This window comes from Siniperca chuatsi, linkage group LG16, assembly GCF_020085105.1.
Source record: "Siniperca chuatsi isolate FFG_IHB_CAS linkage group LG16, ASM2008510v1, whole genome shotgun sequence".
Classification (NCBI taxonomy): Eukaryota; Metazoa; Chordata; class Actinopteri; order Centrarchiformes; family Sinipercidae; genus Siniperca; species Siniperca chuatsi.
The window spans coordinates 18468836-18491959 of NC_058057.1; the positions used below are offsets into that span (position 1 = coordinate 18468836).

The 23124-nt window shown below is 40.6% G+C and overlaps 2 protein-coding genes across 11 annotated transcripts; one reads left to right on the forward strand and one right to left on the reverse strand.

The window, feature by feature from the left end:
- Window positions 1-698: 698 nt before the first annotated feature.
- On the reverse strand, window positions 699-3832 carry LOC122863444 (rho-related GTP-binding protein RhoB). The gene has a single exon (XM_044169962.1). It carries the CDS (start codon window positions 3626-3628, stop codon window positions 3038-3040), a length of 591 nt encoding a protein of 196 aa, XP_044025897.1. The 5' UTR covers window positions 3629-3832; the 3' UTR covers window positions 699-3037.
- Window positions 3833-4327: 495 nt separating this feature from the next.
- pum2 (pumilio RNA-binding family member 2) lies at window positions 4328-22646 on the forward strand. Of its 10 annotated transcripts, none has more exons than XM_044169951.1 (23): window positions 4328-4525; window positions 6102-6465; window positions 7945-8013; window positions 8505-8610; window positions 8847-9034; window positions 9148-9320; window positions 9663-9960; window positions 10061-10154; window positions 10319-10423; window positions 10537-10682; window positions 12774-12894; window positions 13122-13262; window positions 13405-13704; window positions 13799-14026; window positions 14294-14603; window positions 14753-14882; window positions 14981-15109; window positions 15289-15426; window positions 16850-16975; window positions 17237-17308; window positions 18208-18329; window positions 19124-19316; window positions 20155-22646. In XM_044169951.1, the coding sequence occupies exons 2-23, from the start codon at window positions 6115-6117 to the stop codon at window positions 20284-20286; spliced, it is 3672 nt and encodes a 1223-aa protein (XP_044025886.1). In that variant the 5' UTR covers window positions 4328-4525; window positions 6102-6114; the 3' UTR covers window positions 20287-22646. The 10 variants fall into 10 exon arrangements, with proteins under 10 accessions (XP_044025886.1, XP_044025890.1, XP_044025889.1 ...); XM_044169955.1 differs by having other exon boundaries at window positions 8943-9034; window positions 14981-15115; XM_044169948.1 differs by having other exon boundaries at window positions 4329-4525; window positions 14981-15115.
- The last annotated feature ends 478 nt before the right edge of the window (window positions 22647-23124 follow it).

Here is a 23124-nt window from a genome sequence, read left to right on the forward strand (position 1 = left end):
CCCGGAGACACAGGTAAGGTGATTTCGAGGGTTTATTGATTACAGGGATAATAAGAGAACTGATGAGAGCTGAGAAGATACCGTCCCTTCGATCACTGATGGGAGTGAAGTGCAGGTGCTGGATAGCTGCCCACGAGGCGACGGGAACTGGATTCACCACACTGGTGACGGAAGACACTCCGGAGCCGGGTGAACACTGTTGTCCACAGGAGCCTGGAGTCGAGTGAAGGTTTAGCAGCTCTTGGAAGACTGGGAACGATGACTAGCGTCGTAGTAGAGTCCGTGGTAAACTGAAGGTAGGAGGCGTAGCTCTGTCCTTCTAGCGAACGAGACCGGACACTGACTGAGGTGAGGAGCTGGGTATATATAGGGAGTAGAGTGGCTGATTATGTGCAGGTGTGCGATGGGTGACAGGTGCTGGAAGTTAATAATCAGGTGAGGGAGTGCAGAGTGAAGGGGAGCCTGAAGTGCGAAGTGACACCACCACTGATCATAAGGCCTATATTAAAGTTATGGGTAAATGTATCCTGCCAGAAACAGAAAGAAAAAAAAATCATAAATGCAATGGATGATGTAATTTACAAAATATAGCAACAAAGTTCATATAATTGTCAATAAATATATTATTTTTAATATGCAACACCACATTAAATCTGTCTGTCTTTAGTGTGAGAAAATGAGGCAAAAGAATAGAAAAGTAGAGGTGGTAACACTGATTCTTTTATTGACTTTCCCAAAACAGTACCGCTTGTTCCCTTACATTCTGGATTGTTTTTCCTTACAAAAATGTCCATTGTTCCCAATCTACCATTCAAACCTTCAAATCCCTTATGAACAAAAAAATATTTGGCACATTTTCATAATTTTTCTTCTCCATGATTCCATAAATTTCTTTCTTCTAAAACAAGTAAAATAAAAAAAATGAAAAAACTGCACTGTCTGATAAATGAATAATAACCTAACAACATTGGAAATCAGAGGCACATGAGGGGGTCCAGTGTGGGAAAATTAACCAGTCCAGCACAATGCATTCCTGTCCTGTAAGTCAGCAAAAAGCCCAGCAACAGAAGGCAGGGAGGAATGTGACTTTTACACCATTGTAACTCTGGTTGGATTTATAAAAGGTACTCTTTTAAACTCTGATTGATATTTATTATGCCTGCTTACTGAACCACAGAAAAATGACAGGTTTAAATGTTGTGAAATTTAGCTTTTTTGTCTCCAGTTATCACTAAAAGAATAATGTGCATAATACATCCAGTGCGGCAAGTCTTTCTCTGTAATTGATGTCCATAGCTGTCATTTGTACAAGTTCTCCCACCATCGTGTAAGAGGACAGCAACACAACACTTTTGTGTAGACACAGATCAAACATGAGCTGAATTTATTAGACAAGAATGGGAAATTAGCTCAAATACAATGATTTCTGTCGCTAACTTCAAAGAGCCAACAATATTTTTGACCAAATAAATTTCAGATACATTCATGGTCATAATGGAAGACATTACGATGGACAATTTTGATTTTTTGTGTTTCACACATTCCGTGTTACTGCTGCAAACAAACATTTTACAGCTTCAGAAAAAAATCAGTACTTTACATTTAGTTTTTGTCAAGTGTTTTAGTCAAAGGGATACCCTTTTGTTTAAGTTTGTGTAATTATTATAAGATTGTGGTTTTAAATACATAACATATGATACATTTCCATCAAATGTTTTAATTTCCATCAGATGGCTTAATCCCATATGAGAGTGTGCAACTGGCTCATAGAGCTCTGACAAGCCCACTCTTCTTTTCATGACACTTTCTAAGAAAACGTGTTCCGCTGAGCAAAACACTCACATGCTAAACCACCTCACATGCTCAGTCTTCTCTTGGAAATATCACCCACATAACTATAAATGAAGCTGTAGCTAAATAGAAAATATCAAGCTGGTCTTCCAAGTCTTTGAGACAACTGAGATATGCCAGCTTCTGAGATAGCTAGACCTGGATTTCAGAGTTCAGTAACATGGTGAGATAGTTTATGTGCTTCAAATGATTTGGTTCAGGTGAGCTGTAAGGAAAAAAACATTTCCCGTCCTATGCTGGTTGTACTATTTACAGGCTACAATGTATGTGCGCAACTTTTTCCTTCATTGTTTTATAATCCATGCTCAAAAAGCACCCATTTCATGAATGTCCTCCCAAAAAAAAACTTGCAAAACTACACTGGACAATATGGTTAGCTCTTTTCAAGACTGGCCAATGTGTAGTCTCTTAGACATGTGATGGTATTTGGTCTGTTGCATAAAAACTAAACTAAGCATTTAATACTGTGGAGTCATAAAACACACTTTTTGGATGTGGTTCCAACCAATAAACCTGAGACATCTGATTTCTTTAACTGTAAACTTAAGCTATGTGTTTATTCAAAATGGCGAAAAAACATCAGAAGAGACTATACAGAACACCATGGGCATCCTTGCACTGACTCCTGCTTTTTATAAAACGTTCTGTAAATTACTGTAGTGTCCAGATGCTGTGCAATTTCCCTAACTAAATACAGTCATTTTACAATACAAAGTGGACATAAATAACAAGTGCAATTTTTTCTACTGCTTTGCTTAATACAAAGTATAACCTTGGCAGTAAGGCAGTGGCCTACGCAAACACTTTGAAACACAAAAAAGTGAGCAACTGAAATCTTGGCTCGAAAGGAGTCTTTTGGAAAGTCCGTGTCCATATTATAAGGAGATAAATAAGGCGTCCACTGAAATGTAGCGGGTTGCCCTTTTTACCCCTCCACCTGTCAGACTGGGATCATGTGACCCACAAAGAACATGCTGTAACCAATAACTGCACACACCCCGATATCAGAGGATTATTAAGTGTGTACAAAACAACTTGTTTGCAGTCATTCGTTTTGGTTCAGCCAAGGTCGTCTGATTACAAGGGAGTGTCCAAACCATGGTCACTGCCCCATACATGTTCAGACACGGATCCCAGCGGTGGAAACGTCTTGTCTGCGCTTCCCGGTTCTCCAGACAGCGTCGATTCACATCAAAACACAGCATTTGAGACAACTTTTTGATGGTATTTTTCGTTTTTGTAAGGCTGCCCGTGTTGCGGTTTCGAATACCTCCCAGATCCCCTCCTTGGTTTTGGCAGAGCACTCCAAATAGTCATATGCGCCAATGCGCATGGCCATGGCACGGCCATCCTCTGTTTTCACTGGCTCCAGTTTCAGCCGGGACAGCTCGTTCTTCACGTTCTCGTCGTTGCGCAGATCTTTCTTGTTGGCCACTAATATAATGGGCACATTAGGACAAAAGTGTTTGACTTCAGGGACCCACTTTTCAGGGATGTTTTCCAACGAGTCTGGGCTGTCCACGGAGAAGCACATCAGAATGACATCGGTGTCCGGATAGGAGAGAGGGCGCAGCCGGTCGTAGTCCTCCTGCCCAGCTGTGTCCCACAAAGCTAGCTGGACTTGCTTGTTTTCCACTTCTATGTCCGCCACATATGTCTCAAACACAGTCGGAACATACACCTCAGGAAACTCGTCTTTGCTGAAAACAATCAGTAGACATGTCTTCCCACACGCACCGTCCCCCACCACGACAAGTTTCTTCCGTATGTCTGCCATTCCTGCCCTTTTCCCTAACTCTCGCTTAAATGTAGCATCCAAAACACAGATGATCTCGCTGTACTCACTCTCACTGCTTTTGTACTCTGAATGAGAGTGAACAGACTTGTTCCGTAAGCCGATCCTGTCTCCAAATTCAAGAACCTTTACCAGAAACCACTGCGATCTCTTTATAAAGCACAGGGTGGTTTCCTAAATATAGCAATCCAATCGGAAATAGGGAGGTGAGATCACAGTTTGTAAAGGAGGATGTGATTGGAGCTCATCGGGTTTCCTTATGTAGAGGAGGGTCATGGACCACGAGGATCCACCCGACCCAGGATCAGCCAAAATCATCCAACTGTAACTGCATGATGAGGCATTACCATAGGGTATTACGCGATCTTTTTTTTATTCTCCTTCAACGCGACTCCTATTATCGTTATTAAAATATATCCCATACCGAAACATTGTTTTAGCCTTTGCTACTAAGTCAACCAACCACGAGACTGAATCAGCTAGTATCTAATAAGCATTCATTCAAACTAAGACATATTTCATATCATCCAGCAGCAATATGAGAGCGCTTTTGGAAGGAGATTAAGCGTGATATAGTGATAATTTATAAGATGTTGGATGGCAGATTGCTAAGCACATAAAATACACCTTGAAGCAGATCTATGTTACCTTCACATAGTGTACAAAAGGTACGCTGGGAAGGCAAATTTACATTGGCATTGTTATACGCATGTCTACGTAGTTCACGCTATTTACAGGGAGGGGGCACTAGCGTAGGCAAACTCTTAGCTCTGACTATCAAGCCTTGCTAAATCACCGCTCTCTCCAAGGAAACAAAACAATATAGAAGTGGGTTGACGGCGTGCAACAACCATAGACCCGCTCTCTACACGACAACGCGTGAGTATAACCTCTTTTTTTGTTCACATCGAAAGAAAAAGCTCTGTAAAGCGTGTAATTTGAACGCGACTGCCGTGGTGTGAGTATTTCCCCTTTTGTTTAGCGGTTAAGGCCCCTCTGTTTGGAACTTGAAGGGGGGCCATGTTGTTTAGCCACTGAGAGGTTTGGTTGATGTTTTAGCTCACACAACACCAACTTGGCAATTGGCGTTTGCTAGCTCTTACGTTAGCTTTTTCGGTTTATTTGGCTTGTTGCATATAGCTAATGTGGTGTTACGAGCCAAGAAAACAGCCTGTTTTCCGTCTTACACGGGAGCCCACTAGCGTACTGTAAAAGAATGGTAAATTCGTGAATTTAACTTAGATGTCTAGCGTCGCCAACCAATAATAAACAGAGCAAGGCCCTCTGCGGTTAGCGTTAGCTGGCTGGCTGGCTGGCTGGCTAAGGAGGGTTGCTAATGCTCACTCCAGTGAAGTAATATTAGCTAACATGAAACATGTTCGATTTCCGCTAGTGCCACTAAATAATTTGACGTAAAAACATTAATAGGCAACAAGGGTACGACCTGCTAGCCATTAACCATTTAAACCCATCATTTGCCTAAATGCCCAGTCAAAGCCGCTAGGTTAGCGTTCTTATTAGCAGCGCACTTGCTGGCTAACTTAGCTAGGTTAGCTAACGTTAGCCAGCTTACTGAACGGCTTGCACGTCGGTTTGCAACAATGTTCAGTAATGGTGAATGTACCTTTTTTGTAGCTAGTTACATATTTTCGAAAGCAAGCGAGAGCTCTCGTCGTGGCTAAAAAAACAGTTATGTGATAGCCTCGAGTGTCTTTTTAACCATTAGTAACGTTACATTAACGGTAGCGCTGCGTTAGCTATGATCACCAGCTAACATTAGGTTAGCGACAACGTTACCTAGCATTCTCAGTACTGTAAGCCATCAACATTCTTCTCAGTCACTTGTTTGTTCTTGCCTTGCCCATTCGTAAATCAAAAAACAGCTAAATTAAACTTCCCATTTAACATCAATGCCCCGTTGTTGAGCAAGCCATTCAACTACATTTGGATATTCAGGGAAACATTAACTATCGTTTAAATCTTCCACCGTAGAACAGCCATGGAATGAAATTAGCAACTCGGGAATTAGTCATGTCCCAGCGACGAAAATTAAGTTATACCAGTTATCCTTGTAGTATTATTTTGGGTGCATACTTTTGCTGAAGTCTACTTCAAAACTCACAGCAATGAAAGCCACATGTTGTAACTTAGGCTTTTTAGTAAATAAAAGCTGTTTCAGGATACAGTAACCCAACTGTCATGTTATAGTGGCTGACTTTAGATTGTTTATAGAAAAAGTACTTTTAAACCATACAGAGTTATTTGTGTCAGTTGCTCTGGTAGACTACAAAGACAATCATGTTATTATGCAGAACAGCACAAAAGCCCATGCACTCTAACAAGATAGCATAATCACGTCAACCTAATACTCATGTTTGTATCTCTAAACTTGATACAGGTCAACTTGAATGACAGCTATCATTTATTAAAAAAATCATAATGTTGTGTTGTTTAGGCTTTCCCGTGGAATGAGCGTTCCATGCAGCATCCTAGGTATGAATGACGTGGCCTGGCAGGAGACAAGAGGTGGGATGCTGCATGCAAATGGTGCTCCTGAGACTGGAGGTGTCAGAGTTCATGGTGGAGGGCCCCTAGCCACAGTTGGGGGAGCTGGGCAGGCTCCTGGAGTTCCACATTTACAGGGCATGGACAGGGTTGTTAACCCTTCCCCAGGTACCCCGCAGCCTCCACTGAGTGGACGATCTCAGGATGATGCCACAGTTGGATACTTCTTTCAGAGGCAGCCTGGAGAGCAGCTTGGAGGTTGCACACCCAGCAAGCATCGCTGGCCAACTGGAGATGCCAACCATGTTGATCAGGTAACGCATCTTCATTCAGAGATCAGCCATTATAATGTTGTTCAATGTAGAGCAGTTTTTTGTATCTGCTAAGGCTACAAGTGTCACTTAATATTGTATCAATAATTAAGCCCATTGTATTTTGTTTATGTATTGTACTTTGTGAAAGGTGGTGAGGGGGTGGAAGTGTTGTCAATTTTACCTATACTGCACACCATTTGAAAACAACAAACAAAACATGAATTCCTATTTAGTTATTCCTAGATTAATCTAGATTAATTTATATAATAACTCAGAAAACAAAATCCAGAAAATGGAAATATTTACTACACTTGAGTTAGTGCTTTATCTGTTAAGTCCTTCATAATGGCGAACCCATTCGATTTCCGGGTCCATCCACTTTCCATATTTGCTTATCCCAGCCCACATTTGGTGAGATCAGTGTAAATTTAACTTTTTTGTCCACTTGCCGCTGTGGTTGGTGGATTCCAAAATCTACCATCCACTCAATATTTTTACCTGTCTTAACCGGTGTTCTGTCTATGTGCTACCTATCGATGTGCTGCTTAGCGGTTCTACACATGTGTGTGACCCACAGTCTCCCTGAAATCTTAAATAGAGATTATACTGTAGTATTTCTACATGCTCCCCATATTCTTACAGTATGCACGGAGAGAGTAGGGGCATAACATGTAGTGGGAGCATCGTTTTTGTTGTGTGTGTGTGTTTGTTTTTTTTGTTTTAACAGCAGATGATATCCTGGTTAGTGTTTCATTACTGCTCTTTTATTGTTTCCTTTTTTTTCCCTGAAAATGTTAGTAAGGTGTTACATGTAGTGCTTTATGCCAAAGATCTCCATTTGAGATGACAAAGCTCAAGGGTCACACCAGAGCAAAGTTATATATTTTGTATTAAGACAACCCTACTTTTCACATGCACACACAATCGGAAGGGACCAGAGTGAAAAGACATAGGATGCAGCACTACTGTTTTGTTTCATCTTTTAGTGTAATGTTCTAGTGCTTAGGATTCTAATCTTTCATAAAAATCATTCTTGACAGAGTTGTACTTTGGTGATTTGGATAACTAATAAATAGCTAATTAGGCATAATTACATATTTCAAAGCAGAAACTGATATTAATCCTTGGGGGTTTTCAACAAAAAATGTTCGTGGTGTTTGGTTGTATGTGGTTGTGGTTTTATTGTGATGATTATGTAGAAACTTCATGTTGAATGTCTCTGTATTGAATCTTTTTTTTTTTTTGCTGAAGGACCTCAAACAAAAAAGCCAACTCCAAAATATGGCTTGCATATTATTTCACAGAACCAAAATTTTTTCAGGGTTAAATTGAACAAAAATCAGTGAGAACATACACTTGTTTGTTCTGCTCTACAATGAGCAGAACTAATAATATCTGTTAAGGCTTCTGTTTTGTGCCCTTCCATTGAGAGCTTTTAGCTTTCTGTTTACAGTCCAGTTTTCTTCCCTTTTGTCTCAGGTTCGTGCTGTGGATGAAATGAACTATGACTTTCAAGCTCTTGCTTTGGAGTCAAGGGGCATGGGAGAGGTATGGTGTTTCTGGTCCTCCTAACATCCCTCCTTTTCTCCATTATAGTACCGCAGTAAATGAAAATCTGGATGAACATGCACCCTGTTTGGGCATCTGTAAATGTAGAACATATTTTGTGACCTATGGCAAAGCAGGAGACAGACACAAACTAACACTTATGATTGCAAACTTCACGGGGTTGTGTGTTAGGAGTGAGATGTAAGTAGTGCATAGCCATATTTTTCATTTGAGCATACATGTGGATTATAGTGCAGAGGTGAGTGATTTTTGAGTTTAAAAATACTCAGTTATTAAGGATAAAAATGCAATAAAGTGAGAATATGTTTAGCTAACCAAGACTACAGTAAATGAATTTAAACTTAACCAACCACTGTACAAATGTTAAATAAGATGTGGTTGTTGATAGTGGTGCATTTCAAATATTACATTGCACTTAGGCATGCAGTGATCTTGCCGATGCTTAGAAAATATGTACAATTTATTTGCAGCTTCTGCCGGCAAAAAAGCTCTGGGATTCTGATGAATTGGCCAAGGATGGTAGGAAAGGGGTGCTTCTTGGAGAGGAGTGGAGGGACAATGCATGGGGATCATCTCGTGAGTGGCTCCTATATCTTTGTGTATAGTAGTTTTTTCTTTCTCTTAAGATAAAGAATTCATTATTAGTTGATTGTACAGACTTTATTCCAAGTCAGATTACATGATTGGAAATGGCATTTTGTTTCACCCATTGACCATGATTTTTCAGTTTTGCCTTAATCTGACAGGGTTTTTACCCAGCTATAGTCTATGTAGAAAATTATTTAGATATTTGATCACGACTTTTCGTTCAGATCATTCAGTGTCTCAGCCAATCATGGTGCAGCGGCGACCAGGCCAGAGTTTCCATGGGAATGGTGATGCCAATTCTGTGCTTTCACCTCGCTCAGAAGGTGGAGGCCTGGGGGTGAGCATGGTGGAGTATGTCCTGAGCTCCTCTCCTGGTGACAAGATGGATGGTCGCTACAGGAATGGTGGCTATGTAAGTCAAGCTTCTGTCTCACATCTAAATCAAAAAAGGGGGCTTCTCTTGCTTATTAAACGCTTATTCTCAAGGATGGCACATAGTCTTACCTAATCTGTTTATGAATACAGGGTGGGGGAGACGTTGACCAAGATGGGAGAGAGAAGGGTGATGCCCAAGAGAAGGTGTCCCCCTTTGAAGAAGACAAGAGCCCAGAGATGAAGGTGGGAGAGGAGAGTGATCCCACTAAAGCCAATGGTAGAGGTCTACTAAATGGCATGGACAGAGACTGCAAAGATTTCAAGTACGTTTTACTTTTACATTAACATAAAATTAACAGCTACCTATTGTTGGATGTGTTTAACTATTTTGAACAGCTGCAGAAGAGTGGTTTAAAAACTCCCATTTCAGAATGTCCAAATCTGTTTTTCACAGGTGGTATTGAAGCTCTTAATATTTTGGCAAATTTGAGCATTGTGATTCAAAGCAATGAAGCCTAAACATAATGGATATGTCCAAATGAGTGAGTGAATATAAATGTAGTCTCAATCGCATATAGTCTCATTGACTTTGCTAGGCTTCCTGTCTGAGGAAAAGGTTTGTAGTAATGTGGTATGTGCGCTGATGAACTTCTTTGTTTTCCCAGTCCAACCCCTGGAAGCCGTCAAGCTTCTCCCACTGAGGCTGTGGAGAGGATGGGTCCCAGTCAGACCGGTTTGGAGATGATGGCCCAGCACCACCACCCCCATGCCCTCCAACAACACAACCCCGCCCAAAACAAGGCCCCAGCTGAGGACTTCCAGAACCAGGAGGCTCAGAGCATGGGAGGTATGGAGCAGCAAACCGGTGTGGAGTCCCTCCAGTTTGACTATGCTGGGAACCAGATTCAGGTGGACTCCTCAGGGACCCCAGTAGGATTGTTTGACTACAACTCTCAGCAGCAGGTTTGTTCAAAAACAAAACGTATCCATCAAGAGATCTAACTGTAAGTTTGCTGAACAGATTGTGATCCTTTCTTTGTTTTTGTTTTTTTTTTTCCCCCAGTTGTTCCAGAGGTCTAATACCCTGACTGTTCAACAACTCACTGCAGCTCAGCAACAACAATATGCCCTAGCTGCAGCCCAGCAGCAGCATCTCGGTGAGTAGGGCTGTTTGTCTCACTCAGTGTGTAGTACAGTATGTTGTGTAATACAGTTAAACTACCTTTTGTGTCTAGAGATCTGTTTTTACAGTTGCATGGTCATTTTGAATGAGATTTGATATGGAAATATGAATTAAATTACTGTTCCTCACATTTCCCAGCTGGCCTTGCTCCTGCATTTGTGCCAAACCCTTACATCATCAATGCCCCCCCTGGAACCGATCCCTACACTGCCGCTGGGCTGGCAGCAGCAGCCACGCTTGCAGGTGATCATAGAGCACATTTTCGTCCCTAGCATTCTTGTAAAAAAAAAACAAGCGAAAAGTACTACCATGATCATTTGTATAAGATGTTTGTAACATCAAAATATTTTGCTCAGGCCCCACAGTGGTTCCACCTCAGTACTATGGCGTTCCTTGGGGTGTGTACCCGGCCAATCTTTTCCAGCAACAGGCTGCATCAACTGCCAATCACTCAGCTAATCAGCAAGCCTCCAATCAGGGACCAGGGCCAGGCCAACAACAGGTAGGAAGTGTTTTGCTTGATCTGAGAGGTGTTTCATAAAGGTGGCTCTGAAAAGCAGGTCTCCATTGTGAAAAACCTGTTTTGACTAACTGTTTAGAATAACAAATGACACCAGGATGAAACTATTTCATAAAGACAACTCAAATAATGTGGGCAGACTAAAGCAAGCCTGGTTTATTTCATGACTTTAAAACACACTCAAGACATCAAGCACTGAATTTCACAGTGATGAAAACGGTCATGCACAGACAAAACTATGATGTTAACAGCCACAGAGCTGCACATATTAAAGGAGCTGTAAGTGACATTCACTGCCACTAAATGTCGCACTAGAGTACCAGCATCTCAGACCAAAACAAATGGGCACTACGGTACACCAGACTCCAATGATAAAAAGGATAATTTTACCTCGCAGATCATCGTAAAAAACACCCTTCATTCAGACTGGATAGAAACAAAATAAAACTCACCAAAACCTTCTTAGTTTGTCTTTCCACTATTCCAACAATCACCAACTCTGGTTTGTTCAAAATAAACCCTTAAAGGTCCAGTGTGTAACATTTAGAAGGAGCTATTGGCAGAAATGGAATATAATATTTGTAAGTGGGTTTTTTAAATTTTTTATTCTTGTATAATCACCTGAAAATAAGAATCGTTGTGTTTTTCATAATCTTAGAATAAGCTGTTTTTATCTACATAGGGAGCGGGTCCCCTTCCATGGAGATCGCCATGTTGCACCGCCATGTTTCTACAGTAGTCCAGAACAGACAAACCAAACACTGGCTCAAGATCGGGCTTTTTGCGTTTTTCTCAAGTTTCTCGGCCACCGTAGTTTCTCCTACATGTTTGGAAGGGGATGGTGAGGCGAGCAGTATTCAAATGGTTGCATCTGCAATTTCACCGTTAGACGCCACAGATCCTACACACAAACAAATCATGGCTGGAATAGTGTTGTGTGGCCACTTTGTTTATTTCCCATTTACAGAGCCAGGGCTGTGTACAAACACCAGATTTTAGTTTAGTTAATTTTTTCTAGCGCACACACGGAACGGACAGCTAGCAGACCGAGAGGAGATATTTGCTGAATTTTGACAAAGACGTGTATTGGATTAGAATCGCATACCCCACCTTTTAACAGACAGATTTCTGGATGTCTGTTTCTTTATTTTTGTTTAAGTGACATTTAAAGAGAGAACAAATGGTGAAAATGCTATTTACTATGAATCTACAGCCATGGGTGAAGTTGCTTGCTTGATTTTAACTGCAGTGCATTTAAAGGCACATAGACATTTAGACTGAAAAAGATATGAGCTCAGATTTTATGTACAGTCTGTGTCAAAATGTGATGCATTGTACATGCTCAGGCTAGAAAACTAGCCTGACCAGTCTAGTCAGGAGGGATACGTTTACATGGTAACTTAGGTCTGACTTATTCAAACCTGCTTTATGAAACAGAATTTTCAGAAAATAAACCTGATTTGACTGAAGTAAGGTTTAACTGGTAAACTTGTTATATGAAACACCTCTCTGGTTTATATACTTAGCCTGGCTGTTTGTCAACTTTTAAATGTTCATTTGATTCTTCATTTGCAATGTACAATGTTTCATTTGTACATATATTTCTGATAAACTTTTTATAATGAATGTGAATAACGGGTTCTCACATGCAAAATGTGATTGATTAGAAGCTTTAAAGGCCCTGAAAACCTTTTTTCCTTATTCAGCTTTTTGCTATGAGCAATTGGGTCCTACATAAACACAATCACTTTTTTAACTTTTTTTTTGTTTTGTTTCAAACGAAGGATTTATGTATTTCTGTGTCCTTGGGTTTTAAGTGAATGTGGCTCAGTTGGAAAAAGGTGATGTCACATACTTCTGTGCACAAATCAGAGTTTAGCAACATTTGAATAAATGTAATGACAGTTGTGGGGTTGTTTGTTTATGTTGCTAGGCAACTGTCAATCAAATCTGATCAAACCAAACCCACATAGAAATACTTAAGATTTGAAACCAAGTTTTCAGGAACTTTTGAAAGTGTTCAATGCAGTACTTTGGCAGTCAGTGTGACAGTATCCTTACCTTCTCCTCCAGGTGATGCGCACAGGAAACAACCAGCGACCTCTTACACCTGGGCAAGGCCAACAGAGTCAGCAGGAATCTCTAGCTGCAGCAGCTGCTGCAAACCCTGCATTGGCGTACGCAGGAATGTCTGGTTGGTAGACCACTTCATATAAGTTAGCCAAAGACACTAACAGCCAACACATTTATCTTCCATGCTTGATGTAGTCATTTGAACTGCTCTTAAGTATGTTCTGTAGTATATAATTTAGTCATTTTTCAGACACCTCCCTTGTTATTGAGTTACTTTTAAAATGGTTTTATATGTGCTAATCTATAATTGCTGATGCTTTTTGTTTTAAATGTTCCTCATCTTTTCAGGTTATCAGGTGTTGGCGCCTGCAGCCTATTATGACCAGACTGGGGCTCTGGTGATGGGCCCTGGTGCCCGAACTGGTCTAGGTGGGCCAGTTCGTCTAGTCCAGACCCCTCTCCTTATCAACCCTGCAGCAGCACAAGCTGGTAAGTACGAGTCGACCTGTCCATATCCTTTTCAATATGTGGATCCAATCCTCCCTGTTCTTAATTAGTACCATACCACTCAAGGCCATTCTGACCTCAGCTCTCCTTTTACCTCTCACACTCCCCTCTCTCCCTCCACCAGCAGCTGCGGTATCAGCATCTGGCTCCGGTAACAACATGTCTGGTCCTCCAGCCAACGGGCTGTACCGTTCGATGCCTCAACCTCAACCCCAGCCGCAGCAGCAGCAGGCACCCCCACCCAGCAGCGGCCTGCCCTCCAGCTCATTCTACGGCTCTGGATCAGTCCCTAACACTTCTCAGAGCAGCTCCCTTTTCTCACACACCTCTGCTGCACCACCAAGCTCCTCCCTGGGTTTCAGCAGTACTGGCGGCTCCCTTGGTGTAGGCCTGGGCTCTGCTCTTGGAGGCTTCGGCTCTTCTGGTCAGTGACTCAGCCACGAGCTACATGAGGGTTAAAGAAACAGTTTATTTTTAGGAGTCTGTTTTCTTACACTGGTTTTCTTTTTTTCTTGCAGTATCCAGCTCTACCAGTAGCAGTGTATCTCGCAGGGACTCCCTGTTGGCAAGTTCTGACCTATACAAACGCGGTGGCAGCAGTTTAACTCCCATCGGCCAGCCGTTTTACAACAGCCTGGGTTACTCCTCCTCACCCAGCCCCATTGGCCTCACACCAGGTCACTCCCCACTCACTCCTCCACCTTCTCTGCCCTCCTCTCATGGATCCTCTTCCAGCCTTCACCTTGGTAAGCCTAATATTCATGGGAATAGTAAATGATTTACTTTGTAGTTCATTAAAGAGGACATTTTACACCCAGTAGTGTGGGTTTTTTAATACGTATTTAGTGTTTAATTAATTTTAAGGTAACTCGCTATGCAATCCCAGAGGGGAAAAAATGTTTTCTGCTGTTTTTTACATTATTTGATTTTACATTATTAACAGAATATTTTTCTGAAATTTGTCTTGCATCACAAGGTGTGCACTGTTTAACCATGTTGTTTATGGTCAACAGCTGCCACCACTACAACAGTATCCGGTCATTCTGTAATCCTAGGTGGCCTGACGAATGGCAGTGGCCGTTACATTTCTGCAGCGCCTGGAGCTGAAGCCAAGTACCGGAGCGCCGGCGGGACATCCAGTCTCTTCAATTCCAGCAGCCAGCTGTTCCCTCCGTCTCGGCCCCGCTACAGTCGCTCTGATGTCATGCCGTCCGGACGCAGCCGCCTACTGGAAGATTTCAGGAACAACCGCTTCCCAAACCTCCAACTCCGTGACCTCCCGGGACACATGGTGGAGTTCTCTCAAGACCAGCATGGATCCAGGTGTCTAAAATTTGCTTTCTGGCTCAAAAATGCTGCTTTATTTGGGCATTTTAACTGTAAACCTTGATACAGGGAGTGCATTGCGTTCGTGTACCAATCTAATTTTTTATTTTCCATCTCTACTATTTGTTCCAATCTTGTCGGTCTAGATTTATCCAGCAGAAGCTAGAGAGGGCCACTCCTGCTGAGAGGCAGATGGTGTTTGGAGAGATTCTGCAAGCAGCCTACCAACTGATGACTGATGTATTTGGGAACTATGTCATCCAAAAGTTCTTTGAGGTTGGGACTGATTTCAGTAACCACACAATATTAACTAGAACAGAGACTTCTGTAGCATCTGTGCAATAGAATTTGTTTTTGTTTTTTGTTTTGTGCAGTTTGGAAGCGCAGACCAGAAGCTAGCTTTGGCAACACGTATCCGTGGGCACGTCCTTCCCCTGGCTTTGCAGATGTATGGTTGCAGGGTCATTCAGAAAGCCCTGGAGTCCATTTCCTCAGACCAGCAGGTAATTGTAAGTGAGATTTCACTTCTTTTTAACGATTTTTGATAACCTTGTATTATTGAGGTCTTTTTTCTCTTTTTTTTTTTTTTTTTTTTAATTGATCCAACATATTACAGTCTTCAATTTCAACACAATGACATCTGTTACAATTTTGTCCCCGTTCCCCAATTTCTTCACTTCAGAGCGACATTGTCCGCGAGCTGGATGGCCACGTGTTGAAGTGTGTCAAGGACCAAAATGGTAACCATGTGGTACAGAAGTGTATTGAGTGTGTCCAGCCCCAGGCCCTGCAGTTCATTATTGATGCTTTCCAGGGACAGGTGGGTTTATTGTTATTATAAGCAATGGCTCAGCTGTCAGTCATTCTCCTTCTCATCTACATTTTGAGCTGGTGGAAATGGAAATGTAAAATGTTTAAAAGACCTGTTCATGAATCCAAATGTCCCCTATGTGCTTTGACCAACGGCAGTGTGTTTATATAAATGCCAGAATGTAATATGAAGAAGAAACGAACAGATCAGAGATCAGTGAAACATGGTGCAACTACAGATTAGACAATCAAATTATTAAATGCCAAATAGGCATGATGACAAGGAGAAAATGATTCACGCAGGTTATCAAAACACTTGTACACTTGAGTTGTAAAATAATTGTAAAATTGTAAGGCAGAAAATCACCTACTGTATGAAGTTACTTAAAGGTGCCATATGTAAGATTATAAAGCATTTTACGTATTAATTTGATGTATTAATCACTTTTTTTTTTTTTTTTTTTTTAAACCAATTTGTCAACAGGTTGTAACATAACTTAAAAAATTTGACATTCCCCAACTTTCTCGGTTGCCTATAACAGCCTATGGAGTATCGTAGAAAAGGTTTCAGTCGTAGTCATCTGGACACTGTTTTCAGAATCAAGACATTTCGGCTCCCATCCGGAAGTCATTCTCAATTGTGGGTCATTCACAATAAAAAACTGATTTTTTTTTTATTCAGGAAAATCCAAAGGATGTGGCGTTTATGCGCACTCCCGAGTACCTTCTCTCTCCTCTTCTTCCCCACAGTGTCAACAGTGTGTGACTGACACTAGCTAACGTTAGCTTAGAAATGGAGTCGGCCAACATCAAATTACCGGCACTCAGTACAACACAGAGTCCAATACAGAGTCAAAGCTAACATTACTGCAGCACATATGAAATATATTGTGGTTTTAGCTGGTAAATGTTAGCTTGCTTGCTAATGTGGTCAAATTGCTAGCTAGCTAACATACCAAAATACTGTCTTGGGTGGATAACATCAGCTAATTCATCCAGACTCCAGGGGCTGATCTTTCTGGTTTGCTTGCCGTTTGCAGTTTACTTTGTTGGCTGGCGTTGTAGCTGGCTGGCGAATGTTAGCTTGCTTGCTAACATTATTGCTAGCAAAATACTATCTGCTTAGGATGATACTCACTTGCGCCTACGGAGCGCGAGCAACAGGATACTGCAGTTAAGTTAATGGCCGAAGGTGTCATTGTTAACAAGGTTTTTCTGAAAGTTATATACAGAACCTTTTTAAGATTCTCTTTGAAAATGCGTTATTCCATTGCTCTGTAGATAGAAGAATCAGCCTAAGGAACTGAGTAATGAGGCATCTTAATATTACCTTTTTTAATTCCAGTTTAGTGCAGCTTTAATATTGTAGTTATGCTATACTTTTTGTGAAACTACCTATATATTCATCTGCTCTTTTTTACTTCCTTTCACAGGTGTTTGTGCTTTCCACACACCCCTATGGCTGCAGAGTCATCCAAAGGATTTTGGAGCACTGCACCCAGGAGCAGACTCTTCCCATCCTGGAAGAGCTGCATCAGCACTCTGAACAGCTGGGCCAGGTGAGCACATCTGTCATGTCTAAGCTCATTGTTTGCAGATGTATCTGATCATTGTTGAGATGTGTGCTTGTCTTGTGTATTTGCATGTCTCCTTCATATTTTGAGCATTTCATATTTTCAGCCTGTCATTGTTCCTGTGTAGTTGTGGTCTGCTAAGTGTAAAGTATATGGTTGAATGTAATTGTACTGTTAGCTGTCATTACATCTGACATATGTGGTTATTTAAACATCCACCCTGCCCCCCTCACTTATTCCATCTAGAAATATCAAGGCGTATCATTGGAGATGACACCCAAAACATATTATACAGTGTCCCGCGATGCACTGTTCAAGGTCAGAGCAATTTGCCTCTCTCTCGCGGATATCCCCGTGCTCCCTTCCTCTTTCCCTTTTTTTCTTTTCTTTTGTAAAGAATCTAATTTAACACTTAGCTATTTCTCCAACTCCCAACTTTTACAGGCCTTTTCCTAACCCACTGAGCCGCCTTTCTCCCCCCCCCCTTTGCTTTATGCCACAGAGGATTCACAAGGCACATGCTTCCCTGCTGTCTCATGATCCCTCTTTTGCCTACAGCATCTCCTGATCAATCTGTTTTTCTGCTTTTATCTTCTTAATTTCACCGTAATTGTTTGATGGAAGCTAGAGTTTGAAACTCTCTGGACAACTAAAGTGTTCATAAGTAGTTTTAAAATCACTTTACTTTACTTTAATTGAGTACTTGGCTTGAAGTCAGAGTAAAATAATGCAGATTCTTGTTAAAACAGATTGACAGGAAATGGATTTTAAGGCATATACTTCCAAATTAAAGGTGGAGATTGCATTACCTATCCAACAAAATACTAGTTTAACAAGATCAAGTCAGTGTGTTATTTGTTGCTTGGCCAGGTGAGTTCTTGTCTCCATCTTGTCATGCTAAAATTACACCCATAACTGTCTATCACCCATTTCTGAAGGGGCAAAGATGCTATTGGTTGTGTTGTCTGGTCAGCATCACTCCAAACCAGCAGCATCTGTTTTGTCTGACCTTCCGCAGTGATGACGTAAGGGTATTTGTAAGACTACAAATGGGGGTGTCACTCGTCTACCTATCATTGTAGAGATGCATGATTCTCACACCAATTAAGAGGTAGTGCATGAGTATCAGAGTAAAGGGTGTCGCACGTATTCTTTGTGATTAATCAATATTGAAATGGCTATTTACCTTGAGCTCACACCTCCACTGCCTCCTGCAGGATCAGTATGGTAACTACGTCATTCAGCATGTTTTGGAGCACGGCAGACCAGAAGATAAGAGCAAGATAGTTGCAGAGGTTCGCGGAAAGGTTCTTGTCCTCAGCCAACACAAATTTGCAAGGTAAGCTTTGTTTTGATGTAGTGGCAGAGATGTAGACTTTGTCACTGTCAGGTAGACCTCACTAAAGTATTAAACCTTTCACTGTCAGACCTCATAAACCAGTACACTGTTTTATTTGCAGCAACCAGCTACAGATAACCAAGGCACCATCTAGTATCAGTGATAGATCTGGATAAAATTATCTCAAATCAATATACAAACTATTTTCTCCATTAATGAAAAAATGAACAGAATTTTTATTTTTATAAATTCCTGATTTGTGAAGGGCTGTGATTTTAATAAAAAAAACAAACAGCCTGTTGAATGAATGATCTGCTAATATGTTATAAAACAGAGCATATTTTAACATTGCTTCATGAAACGCTAACATTCAGTGACCATGGATCACATGGCCTGATGCATGTTTGGTTTGCAAGGGCACACTTGAGGAAAAAGTAGTGCCTCTCCCTGAACCATCCTAAAGGAGAAAAATAAATGCCATCAATAAAGCTTGATTCCAACCACACAGACATCAGAAAAGTTAGGTCAGCGAGAGACTTTTAATGTTGGTAATGGAAAATTTTCAACACACCACCCACTGTTCCTATTTTTAACATCAATCCAACAGGCCTTGCATTATAATGGGTCACAAAAACAATATGGACATACAAAGAAACTGATCAAACATTCAGCCTTCCAAATGGAGAAATAAAAAGCATCCACCATGGCTGGATAGTGCTGTAACTCCTTCAGCAGCTCAGTTATGAATTTGTATGTGTCTAATAGAAGCTCTTCTCTCTCTGTTTTTCCTTTAGTAATGTTGTGGAGAAGTGTGTGATCCACTCTTCGCGTGCAGAGAGAGCTCTGCTGATAGATGAAGTGTGCTGCCAGAAAGATGGGCCCCACAGCGCCTTGTACACCATGATGAAGGACCAGTACGCCAACTATGTTGTCCAAAGAATGATTGACATGGCAGAACCTGCTCAGCGCAAAATCATCATGCACAAGGTTGGTTAACTACTACATTCATGTGATCACGCAAATATGGAATGAGGGAGCTTATATGCACACAAGGGTGCACAGTTATTAAAATAGTTGAAACCATTGTCCTAGTGAATTCATATTATTTGGTCTAAGTGGGGAGAAAAAAAGTCTGAACAAATGTAAGCTTGTTTTTCCCATAAATACAGTATACCAATGATTAAATACAATCTCTTTAACCTCTATCATCATCAGAAAACATTAATGACTTAGACTCGGTGGTGGTTGTTGTTGTTGTTAAAAGCCCCGTTAACCAGTTTGTAAGTGATAATAGGTTCCAGTTGGTACATACATTGTCTTGCAAACCAATTTGAGAGTCTGAACCTGTTGTGGTACCAATTTCTATTATTCTTTTGTAACCTTCCTGTCAAACTTGAGTATAGAACATGCAAATGTAATTATATTTTGCTTTTCTTGCTTCTCGGCCATATTGTATTTGTTTTGACTTGGTAAAAATGAGTTAAGTTGACTTTAAGATTAAACCACATTGACTTTTGTCTAGGGCTGCAATTAATTTTATCATTGATTATGAGTTTTTCTCTAAAATGTAAGAAAACTAAGAAATGCCCATCAGTCTCGAGAGCCAAAGGTGACATGTTCAAATGTCCAAAACCTAAAAATATTGAATTTACTATCCCAGAAGACTAAGAAAACCAGTGAATAATCAAATTTTAGGAGCCGGAACAAGTGAATCTTTGTGATTTCAAATTTATCAAAATTGTTGTCGATCGACTAATTGATTAATCAACTGATCTTTTCAGCTTTACTTTAAATTTGCTGATCTTTGCTGTCTCTCCCTTTTCAGATCCGGCCTCACATTGCCACTTTACGTAAGTACACCTACGGGAAGCACATTCTGGCCAAGCTAGAGAAGTACTACATGAAGAGCGGATCTGAACTGGGTCCCATCGGTGGCCCCACAAATGGCCTCATGTAGTCATGTCGACATCCTGGGTCCCCTGAAGAAGTGGAGGAGTAAGAGCCCCAAACCCCCTGTTCTGTGAGAGACGCTCCTTAGCCATAGGGGTTAGCCTTTGACACCCTCTGTCACCCCATTTTTGGGGAATTACCAAAAAAAGAAAAAGACAAGTCAACTTCACCTAAGAACGCTGTGACAACTAACCCCTGCCACTCTGCCACCCCTGGTGCAGGTCCCCAGCGTGGCCCCCAGGGGACGCACAGTCAGCAGGCCGATTTATTATTATTTTTTATTTTTTTTCCTGGGTAAAGCACAAACCCATTGTTAATGATGTAATTGATGTATTTGACTAGTTTTCATATTATCTTGTACATTTAGTTTTTTACCTTGTAAATTCTCTGTAGAAAAAAAAAACTTATACACATTTGCTGAAATTTACAATTAACACCAGCAAGTGATTTTATAAGGCTAAACAGTGATCCTTTTAAAAACAACAAAAAAAAACAATTCCATTTGTTTTTGTAACCAGACTTATTATGTCAGCTGTTCTAATTAAGTCTAGGCAATTGAATATTATATTTGTATATTATCCCATGCACAGTAAAGTGTTTCCCATGCCAAAGCAGCTGATGGATTAGTCTTCAAATAGCACTACATAGTATGGATGGATATAAACCCCTCCGTCCACAGGTGAGTACTATGTGCCACAGTCACCCAGAGGTCTTCAAGACCAGTTTGCGAGCTTGGCTTTGGGGATTGGTGCTTTAGTCTAGGGTAGTGTTTTCCAGTGGTGGCTTTTTCTTGCCTCCTTTTCCAGGCTGAGTGTGGGCATGTGTTTACCCCAGCAGCTTGTTGTCTGCCTGATGTTTCGGTACTAAATATTACAGACTGACCAACCTGAGCTGCTGCATCCACTGAGCCCCATTTGAGCCGTCTTTCCCTCATCCAGGTGATCACTCGGGGTTTATGCAAGATAAAAGCTACCATTAACTTATAGAAGCAGAACAATGAGGTTTGGTTGTACAGCGAGCGTGTAATCTGGTATAATCTTAACATGAAATGACCGTAGTGGGGGGCTTTTGTGGGGATAGTGGGGTGGGAGTGGGCTATGTGTTGGCATGCTGTGACAGGTTTTAATCCTTGGAATGATTTTTTTCTTTATCATGTTTTGTGTAACATCTTATCTGTCTTGTAGTTTGAGATGAGCACTGCCCTAGAAAAAGGTATCTTTATGTACTGAATAATCATCTCTTGCGTAGAAGTAGTTTAGCAATGTATAGCATCTTTATGTATGAGTAAATTGTTGCTTTTGGGTAGGGGGCTTGCAGCAATGATGAGACCCCCACCGCCTGAAGGTCAGAGTAGTCCAAAAAAAAAATGTTGTGAAGTGGAGCTTATCCCGGCTTTGTACATCTGAACTGAAATGAACTAGAACTAGTGGGATACGTTGAAGAAAGGGATGCTGAAAGAACCTTTTTTTTTTTTTTTTTTTTTTTATTGGTTCTGTTTTTGTTTTTTAAATTTTTTCATTTGGATGGGTATGCAAGTGCATTGGTGGAGGCCGGTGGGGCCATCGAAAGCTATACAGTTCACCTGTAATGCTCGTAGTGATGGCTTCTTTGCTTCATATGAATAATTGTAGAATACATGTAGTATATGTGCAGTTAATAAGTGTAAGATTATTAGTTTAATTGAAAAAAAAAAAAGTCTAGTCGTGGTGTTTGACAGGCCTTGCTCTAAATTTGTAGTGATGCTTTTATTTCGTCTGTACAGTTGTACATTTGTAAACGTTTATGCTGTAAATGGGATGTCTTTTACACTTTTTGGGGAGAAAAAGGCAAAAATGTGCATTTTGATGTGTGTGTATATTCATCACTCCTTTCCCCTTGAATATAATGTATACAGTTTTATTTGATCAAGTGTTATTTTAAAGAAAAAAAACTTTATGGCTTCACAATCTGGCATGGTTTTTTGTTTTTAATCCGCTATGGGAAAGGCCAGCCTCTATTTGTACTGGAGCTGTAACATCCACTGTTGATAGTCTTTGTGTGACAGTTTAAAAAGAAGAAAAAAAACTCTGTACTAAAACTGAGGCTTCATTTAGTCCTCTCTGCTACCATGGAAACTTCACAGGATATGACAAGAATTATTTTTGTACAGAAGAGTGCTGTATTTTGGAACAGCTACTACCTTGTAAGCAAAAGCAATGTAAAATATTGTCAATTATATAAATATGAACATATGAGTTTTGTCACACTGTCAAAGTCATGTACATTTTCAGGTGGCCTTATGTACATTTCCAGATGTTAGATGAAGAAAACAAACTCATTTTTGGAAGCAGAATTGTGACTATGTATGATTAAACTGTTCTTCTAACATTTGAGCAGCATTGTTGTGGTTTTTCTCATGTTTGGTATTTTTAAAGCCATTTTTAGCAACTTAGATTATTAGGATTAGCTCATGCTTCTTAAAATCTGTGTCCAAGATAAGCAACAGGTCACTCCACATGTTTGAATTTGAGTAAAGGTTTATTCCCAGTGGAGTAGGCCCTATAACGAGTACACAAACAGTCTATCACTAAACACTTTGCTTAATCAGATTAAATGTTTTGTTCCCAGAAAAGCAATTTCACAAACATCTTACCATCCCAAACTTTTAATTTAACAAAACTTGAAAGACAACTTCTTAAATTCTGAATTTTTAACTGTGATTTAAAATGTACATGATGGGTAAAAATGAACATAGCATACATATCCATGTTATCACAAATAATAAATGTAGACCAGTGGTTAAAAGGGCATATACTCAAGTACTGTATTTGAGTACAGTTTTGAGTTACTTATGCTACTTTATACT